At 40.0% G+C, this 9,509-nt stretch overlaps 1 protein-coding gene across 1 annotated transcript; it reads right to left on the bottom strand.

Moving 5' to 3' along the window:
• Positions 1-2,871: 2,871 nt before the first annotated feature.
• On the bottom strand, positions 2,872-9,028 carry RAA1 (angiogenin). The gene is made up of 2 exons (XM_006087443.3): positions 8,949-9,028; positions 2,872-3,508 (listed from the first exon to the last, which is right to left on the bottom strand). Exon 2 carries the CDS (start codon positions 3,489-3,491, stop codon positions 3,051-3,053), a length of 441 nt encoding a protein of 146 aa, XP_006087505.1. The 5' UTR covers positions 3,492-3,508; positions 8,949-9,028; the 3' UTR covers positions 2,872-3,050.
• Between the last annotated feature and the right edge of the window lie 481 nt (positions 9,029-9,509).

The raw sequence follows: 9,509 nt of genomic DNA, 5'->3' as shown, positions 1-9,509 counted from the left end.
GCCCCAAAGACTCTCTCCACTCTACCACATTGATTCTCAATAAGAACTTCTTTTGATACTGTGACCACAAAGAACTAGCTCTGCCACATTGACTATATGATCTTGGGGAAATTACTTAACCTCTCTCAACATTATTACGCTTAAGTAAGTGAGTATAATAATACTTACTTTTCACTTAGGGATCTTAGGACAAATAAATGATAAAATCAATGTTAAGTACTTACCATAATGCCAGGTATATGGTAGGTGCTCAGTGTAAGAAACATGCCTCTGATTCAAAATTTATAGAAAAGAAACATCATGTGGCCAGGCAGTTACTGAATACCTTAGAGCAAACAGAATGTGGGCAGTGGGGAGAAGGTATGAGAGCTGTGCACATGACTGATAGCACATTTTCCAAGAAGATTCCCCTAAACCTGTGGTCGACAAACTCATTAGTCAACAGAGCCAAATATCAACAGTACAACGATTGAAATTTCTTTTGAGAGCCAAATTTTTTAAACTTAAACTATATAGGTAGGTACATTGTTTTTAACTTAATCAGGGTACTCCTAAGGCTTAGGAAGAGCCACACTCAAGGGGCCAAGAGCCGCATGTGGCTCACGAGCCGCAGTTTGCCAACCACTGACCTAGGCGATGTATGAAGAAACAGGTGACCTCGTAGGACTCAGCCAATGAGGAACCGAAGGAGGGACTAAATAAATACTCTATGTTTCCTTCCCCATTTGTGTGCTGTTCGATGGTCACTGGCTCTCGAGAGTGTTATTAAAAGTCTCATTTTCACCATGTTTCTGTTTCCCAGTCCATCATTTGAAATTTAGACAGGTGAGCCATTTCTCAAAATTTGGGGGCGTGTCTGGGGTTTCTGTGCTCAGACTAGAGAGGGACCCTGGTTGAAGGGTAGACACACCCCACCCAATTTTGGGTAGCCCTTTGCCTGGGCCCTGTCTCTTTGTGGGGACCATAAGTAAGTCCGAGACTGTTTTTCTTTGGAAGGTGGCGAAAATGATGCAAAGAGGGTACATGCCCAGCAAACAGGCAAGTGTCATGCATGAGCCAAGGTGGAAACACCATCTTGGAGGTTGGGTATATGTGACTGGGAAATGTCTGACACATAAAGCAAGTGTGGAGTTCTGATCTGCTCTTCTGTTCTCCCACAAGGGAAATGGCCAGAGAGGGACAAAATGGATCTCGGGGAGTGCGAGACATCTGATGGGGGGATTGAGCACAGTGCGAGACATCTCCAATATGGGGGACTGAGCAGGAACAGAGTCACAAGGGCCTTTCTGAGGATGGGAAGCAAAAATTCTAGGCCTAGATATAATTCTTCCCCTAATAGACTATTTGGGAGAATGCTGAGGTTCAGGGGAGGGACAGTCCTGGAACCAGGGACAGGAGATATTGCTCTGCTTTGGTGGTTTTTAATGCAGGGCACTCTGGTGTAAATTTTAGTGCATTGTGCGCACCTGGATAAGAGTGTTTCTGTTGATGTTTTGTGTTTCTTTGTTGTTTAGTTTAATTTGTTTAAAGATGGGGCATGTCCTGCTTTGGGGAAGCCCAGTTATGTGTGTGGAGACTGAACATGGGACAGAGATTGTCAGAATGTACTCTTTCTGCTCTCCCTCTCAGGGCATCAGTCACCAGGAACTCTTAGCTAGTGAGATTTCTGTCTGTGTGACTAATGTAATTTTGGCTTTCTATCTTTTGGGGACTTTAGTTTGCGGTTCTCTGGTTTATGAATATAGGGACAAAGATCACATGGGGAAGTAGGGATTATGGGCATGGGGAAGTAAGCAATGCAGTCTGGGTTGGGACTCCATTGTTTGGGCAACAAGGTTAATGTTTCCATGATAATGGGCAGTTCTCGAATAAGAATGTACTGCATTCCAAGGAGGGAGGGGACATGTGATTCCAGGCCAGGTGGTATGTCCTGGTTAGGCAATCATGGCTAACAGATTAATATTTCCCATAACCATTACTACTCCCCAATGTTCTATTTTTGCCCATAACACTGGGTGGAACAGCTCTGTAGAAATACCCTCCAGTAAGGTGCAGAAATAGCAGTGAAGGCAAGCAGGGGAGGAGAAACTTCCATTTCTATAAAGGAAAATAAAATAACATAGTACTTTCATAGTAAAGCCACTGAAAGCCAGTGAGTCATCCCTATTACAAAACCTGCCAAGAAAATGTCTTAGGTAAAAATAATTGGCCTTAAAATCTCAATGTTGTTAATACATAAAAAGTAGATGTAATTAAAATAAACGGTTTTGATACAGCTTTTTCAATGATATATATACATGCCTAAATATAGTTTTCCAAAGTATTTTAGTACCTTAAAACTTTGAAGTTTGCTGGGTTAAATAGTAAAAAAATTTAAAGATCTAGGTATGTTGGAATAATGGGATACTGAAATATTCATCCGAGTTTGCCTCATATAGAGGATTTAGAGGATAGATTTGAATCCATTAATGAATATGCCTTGTGTTTTATTTGAAATATATCTTTAAAACTGTGAAACCTTAAGAGAGAGGTAGATAAAGTTTAATTAATCTGTTGGTATTTAGTTCTAAACATTATTTCTCAAAGTTTAACATTTGTAAAAGTAATATTGACTTATTTGACAGCAAAAATAATTTGCTCCTCCTGAAAATTCTGCTTAGCAGCCATGTGCCCTGGAATTTCCCAGCTCTGCTGTAAGATGAATTTACATCCTTACACTCACAAAAAGGGAAAGTCTACCTCCCTGTTGACTGAGAAGGAAGTAACTGATAGGGAAAAAGGCATTTGTATTCCATGCAATCCTTTCTGGGGGCACCTGAGTAGAGAAAATGGGAAAAATCAATAGGCCAAGAATTGATGAGAAGGCTTTGATTCTTACTGATTTCAGAGACATTTTTATTTATTAACATATTGTAAAACAGAAAACAAAAGATCCAGGCAGCTCATTTTCTGGGCCCCTGGCAATGAATGTGGCCACCCCTGTTCTAGAGTGTGTAGGGGAAATGCCAGGAAGAGAGAGCAGAGCCAACTCTGGGCTAGTGGCCTGCTGGCTATGGACGGTAAAAAGACTCATCAAAGTGGACAGGCAAGCCACGTTCACAGGCAATAACAATGTCTCTGGACCCTGCTGTGGCTTTGTACTCGCAGGGAGGCCGGTTGGACCCTCCTCTGAGCTTGCAAATAGTGACCTGGAAAGGAGACTTGCTTCTTCTTAAATTTGTCCCATAAGGCACTCCATTCTCATCTTCACAGACAGCCTTAATGTTCTTCTTGATGCCATGAATAAAGGTGTTGGTGTCTTTGCAGGGTGAAGTCAAGCCTCGTCTCCTCATCATGGTATCACAGTATTTGTTATTCCGGCCATGTGGATTGGCATCATAGTGCTGATCCAGGAAGTGTCTGTACCTGCGATCATCCTGAGCCAGGGTCGGTGGGGTCAGACAGGGCCCCAGCATGAAGACCAACAACAGTAGACCCAGGCCCATCATCATCTCTTTCAACAAGACTCCTGCCCAGGGCAAAATATATGGTAGGACAAATTAGGCTAAAAGGGCAAATGAGACTAAAAGGACAAGGGCCTGCTGGGCTAGTGACAGCACATCATGAGTCCAGAATACGCAGTCACCTAAATTATATCTTTTCTCTTCTCTTCCTCATTAATCTCACATTTCTTGTCAATCCATTCTTTTGGAAAATCAATCTAAGTTTCCTGAACACAACTTCCTACTCCAAGCATTCTTTCATATTCCTTAAGACTCCGAGTACTTACCTTTCTATCAGTCATAGCATTGCAATATCCATTCACAATCTTAAATCCATTTATTAATTAATTGAATAAAAAACATTACATAAGTTCCTCTGGGTACAAGGCACAGTGCTAGGTCCTGGCACACAGAGAGCATTAAGACATACCAAGTCCTCCCTAAAAGGAGATGTAGCATCCATGGGGAAGGAATAGGAGCTCCAGTTCACTGAGATGAGACAGTAAGATAGGAAGCCGATGAAGAAGATGGACTTTTAAAGAAATATGTTTTATTGATTTTAGAGAGAAAGGAAGGGAGGGGAGAGAGAGAGACAGAGAGAAAGAGAGAGAGAGAGAGAGAGAGAGAGAGAGAGAGAGAGAGAGATGTGAGACTGAAACATCTACTGGTTGCCTCCTGTATGCACCAAGACCGAAAATAAACCCAGAACCTGGGTACATGCCCTGACCAGGTATCAAACTGGCAACCTATTGGAGCATGGGATGATGCTCAAACAACTGAGCCACACTGGCCTGAGCAAAGAGGGTTTTCTGAGCCCAGGGTGAGGGTCAGTCAGAGGTTTGTTAAAGACAAGATTCTAAGTATTCAAGTTAATAAATCAGCTGGCTGTAAGGAGAGCAATTGAGAGCAGTTTTGCCCTGAGGTGAAGGGAGACAGACCCAATTCCCCAAGAATTAGTTGGTTTGTGGCTAAAGGTGGAGTTATTATATACTAGTTAGAAAAGAACAGAGAGGAGCATGGAAGAATTGATGCAATGATTGGAAGTGGGTCTGGGTCAACTTTTACAGAAGACTGGAGGAAGAGGAATTCAAGCTTATTCTTAGGATCAAGGTGGATTATTCTCAGAGAATATTTTCTAGTTTCCCCAATAAATGTACATACACTGTTACACAATAGGCAAATGATGTTACTATGTGATAAAACAACAAAGAAAACTTTCATCAAGCTATTTTTACAGTTTGCTGTAATGATTTTATAACATCTTCCACAAAAGAATAAGAAAGAGAAGAGCATTGCTGCCATCATCTCTCAAGAGTTTTCTGTCTAAACTGTGGAACTCTCACTTCCCAGGGGTAGTGTGTCACATACACTCAAACGTACCGATCAAGTAAATAGAATGCTTCTTTCTGGAGTATGATTTTATCTCAATGATAGCTATTAAAATAGAATCAAACAAGTATAGATAATAACAAAATAGAAAACAAATTTCATATTAACTTTAAAAACTTTATGTGTTAAGAAATCTGAAGATTTGAGAATTTAAAAATATTTGTTGTTTCCAGAAAAATATTTGGTAGTTTCTGACAATATTTTCAGTTCTTTGGATAAAAATTTAAAGAACATGCAGAGCCTATAAAAACCGTCATATCTTCCCCCACATTATATCAAATATATGTCAGTTTTCCCACATCCAATAATAAAAGTGACTTCTCACTATAAATTTAAATCTGATTTTTATAATTTTCTTTTTCAAATTGTTTGTGAATGAGCATCTCATTTACTTTATGATTGGCTATGATTTCTTAGCAATCATCACACATAATAAGAAATTTTTACAATGGAAGAAAAATTTGACCTTCAAGTTATTCTCAAGTGTGATGTGATTCATATAAATCCTGAATTAAAAGAAAACAAATGGTACATTTTCATGTACATTAAATTAAATAGTAATCTTTATTTTGAACGTTTCTTATATGTACATCAATAAACCTTTTTATGTCAAATATTTTTACATACTTAAAAATGCCACAGGTTCTAGCACCAAGCCTGTTGTATTACTAAACAGCCCTTGGGGTATGACTGTAAATCTAGAAAGACCAGTAAATCCACAGTTCTGATGATTTCATGAGAAGGCATGTGAGAGAGGGAGCAAAGTGAATACTCTTTCTCATCATCATTTAGCAGTGATACATTTTGTCTGTTTCATAATAACGTTACACAAATTTGGCACACCATGGAAGAATATCAAATTATACACTAAGAAAAATTGTGGTTATTCCACAGTACTGAAATAAATAGCAGCTGAGATAATTTCCATTAAGAACATCAATTATAATTTATTATAGAATCAAGTGAAAGCATGCTCTTGGGACTTGAGCAAAAATGTGGTTCATGACTGAAGAGGGAAGAGCCAGCCCTAAAAGAATAACAAGTGTTCATACGCGGCCACTGCTTCAGCACAGCTGCTGGCCTGCCATGCTCCCCAGTTGCCAAGCCCTTTACATTTACATTGTGCTTTTTAGTCTTCTGGGTGTGTTTTCTTTTTCTAGTTTTGTGGAAGACCTAATCAAAGTTTTATTGATTTGGATTCATTTAGGTCTCTTGTTCTTCGACAGACAAATATTATTTTTGTTAATGTAAAAAAAGAACATTGAAACCTGTAAAGAATTTTTGTGAGTTTATTTGAGCCAAACTGTCGACATATGCTGAGAAGCAGAACCTCAAGGAATTGAGATAGTACTCCGGAAAATGGCGGGGTTACATTTGTATTTATACATTTCAATCCAAAGGAGGAACATAGGTGGGTTACATGAAATTCATTGGTGATAGATTAAGGAGGAGGAATAAGCAAAGCAGGGAAACCCCTGGGATTGGATAAAAAGTAAAATGATGGACACATACTTAGGTGGGTGCAGGAACAATTAACATGATGATGAAGGAATTTGTGGTATCTGTCCTGGGACCCAGCACACCTGGTTGTGCCCCAGGGGCTCCAGATAAAGGGAAGCCACAAGTTACCCAGACATTTCAAGGGTATGTTATCATAGATGCAAAAAGACAGATAGGCTCAGTTACGGTAAAGGTTGACCCTGTCAGTGAAGATACTGGCCCAGGAGGTAACTGCCCACCATAACTGCTTTTAGTTAAAGTTTAATTTCAGACCATCCTTTGTGGTTACTTTAGGTCTCCGAGTTCGCAAGACTGCCATGCAGGCCTCTCTTGAGCTTGTCAGGTCAGCATGTGGCCCTTTCGTCCACATCTTCTAATGTCAAAGGCAATTATAGAATTTCAGGCTCCCAAGATGGAACAGGACCTTAGGGTCACCAAGTCAACACCTCTCTGCCTGGGGCCAGAAACCCAGAGTTCAAAATCAGCAAGTAGAACCAGAGCTGTAGTAGCCAAAAGAGTCATTAGGTGGCAGTGGTGGATAGAAATGTTGCCAATGTTTTCCATGGGGTAGTGAGACCAGGGTTACTTGTAAGATGTGCCAGTACTCTACAGGTTGTGGGGATATTGTTGCTCAAAGAAGGGGGTCTGAGCTGCCAGGCTTGTCTGGAGTTTCTGTCTAAACACTCTATGCTTAAATATTAAGAGCAAGGATACCCCATTAGATACAAGTGTCAAAGCAAAAGTTACAAAGTTCAGGTTCTGCCCACAAAGATAGTACAAAATAAAGATACACCTATTTCCAATTTTCTTGGGTATAATTTCCAAGCCTTAATCCATGTATTCCAGGCAAACAATTACCCGTCTACTTGTCAATGTTTCCAACTGGTGTATATGCTACAGGAGGGCAGAGCCCATATTATTCACCTCAAATCACAATGCCTGCCTCACAGTAGAGCCTCAATATTGTTCTTTGTATTATTATTTTTTTTAGTGATTGACTTAATTTTCCTCTCAAGGCTTAAGTTTGTTTATCTAGAGAATGAGAGAGTTGCTAATTGTAAAGTCTGAAATTCCATGGTTCTCTTTAAGCATAAGAGAATCTTTTCCAGTTTTACTAGCAAAAGTCTAGTGGAATTACAGAGACAAGGTTGTATAAGTTTAGTTGGTAGATAGCATAAGGCACCTTGTGAAAGAAATAGATGATAAGAAGACCTGTGATCCAAACTCACTGAAATGTATCATTTCTTAAGACTCAGCATATTAGCCAAGTCCACAGACCACCTCTAATTAAGGCCCTAGACTGATGCCACACAGGGGCTTCATATCCTACAAAGCAACTTCCTGGTTGGAGGTTGAAGGCCTCCCATCCCAGCCTGGTGAGGTAAAGGAAAGTCTTTGCTTCTAACTTGCAGAATTTTCACATTAATTCTGTAAGAACTTAGCGAAATTTTTCTCAGGCTTATTGTAATCTTGAATTCCTAAGACATCCAGAAACCAAAGCCCAGATGGTACACAGCATGGCCACCAGTATCTAATATCTGCTCCCCCACTCACAACTTGCTCACTCATATATTCAATCCTAAATTTCCCCAAAAGAGATAAAATGAATTTGGGAGAAAACAAGTATGAGACAGATTGTTTGTGGTGCTGAGGTGAATATGCCTAGGCCAAGGGTTTAGAGGCTCACATCTGGTCATCAAACTCATTCACACATAGCTTTCCATAGCCAAGCACATAAGTTTCAGTCAGCTTTTTGTCAATGAAATATGTCCCCACTGTTCTTCAGACTAACTTTATCATCTGTCTCAAACCAATCCTTTAATCTACACAAGAATTCATATTCTCTTCCTCTCTCCACAGGCAATGTTTTGAATTCAAGAGGTTCGTCCAACTTTACACACCATGATAAGTAACTATGGTTTTAATTTCCATACATGTAGCTTCACACTTTTATATATTCTAGGGCAATATCCCACAAAGTGAAAGCATAACTCTCAAGGCATATTCCTCGCTTTATCTCTTTTCCTTCTTTCTTCCCTTCAACGTGCCAGTGTACCTTCCTGGATGTTTTCCACTTGGCTCTTAAAGAGCAATCAAAACATTTTTTAAGTAAAAAAATTAGTGGTGATTAGAAGAACATGGAGCTAAAAGCATTCTTTTTGTTTATTTTCTTGCTCTGCCACATTTAATGCCTGTTCCCTGGCGCCATCCAGATGCCCTTCAGGTAATGGCTTTCCCAGGTCTTTGTGGATTTTATCACAATTCGGGAATTCCTCCTAAACCTCCACTTGCTCCCAGTCTCAGTATTCTCCCTTTATACACGCGCGAGCGCGCACACAACACACACACACACACACACACACACACACACACACTCACACACATAGAAATACAATATCAAAAGAAATCTGCTTTCATTTTAAACTTTAGAATCTGGTTCATTTTTTTCTTAGTTCATAAGTTGGGCCCATAGGCTTTACAGGGGGAAAAATTCTTTCATTGAAATAGCTAAATGGCTAAAAAAATGTATATATTTAAAAAATACAGCGATAGATTACCCAGGGGTAAGAATCTTACAAAAATCTGGAAGAGTCCCTCCAACTGAAGATGGTTTCCAGCTCTTTGTTCCTGGAGATGGGTTCCAGCTGTGTGCACTGGATTCCTCAAGTTCTGATTATATAGCGATCAAATGAACTGGGTGGGGAAACTAGTTCCAAAGATCCTTAATCCTGGCAGACAGAAGGAAACCAAGGACACTGTCCTTGGCAAACAAGGAAATTCACCTTTTCTTGAAAATGACTTGATCAAATATTTACCCACTAGAGTGGATTAAAGATTTGTTCCGGGAGGCCATTTTTGATGTTCATAAGCCCTTTGTCCCAAAGCTGACCTTTTTGTGATGTCCTTGGTTCTTATTCTTGCCCGTGACAGGACTAAGGTTTCATTGTTCACATACATGATCTGGATCCAGAAGACTTCTGATCCAGATCTATGGGCCAACTCCAAGAACTGCTTCTGATCTATGGGCCAACTCCAAGAACTGCTTTGGAAGAACCCTACAGAGTAAATGTGGTCTCCCAGCAGAATGCTGTTCCCCTGCCCTGTCTATTTACCCACATAATTTGGTTTCATGAAAGG

Source organism: Myotis lucifugus, unplaced genomic scaffold, assembly GCF_000147115.1.
Source record: "Myotis lucifugus unplaced genomic scaffold, Myoluc2.0 scaffold_38, whole genome shotgun sequence".
Classification (NCBI taxonomy): domain Eukaryota; kingdom Metazoa; phylum Chordata; class Mammalia; order Chiroptera; family Vespertilionidae; genus Myotis; species Myotis lucifugus.
This window is presented reverse-complemented; position numbering and strand designations above follow the sequence as displayed.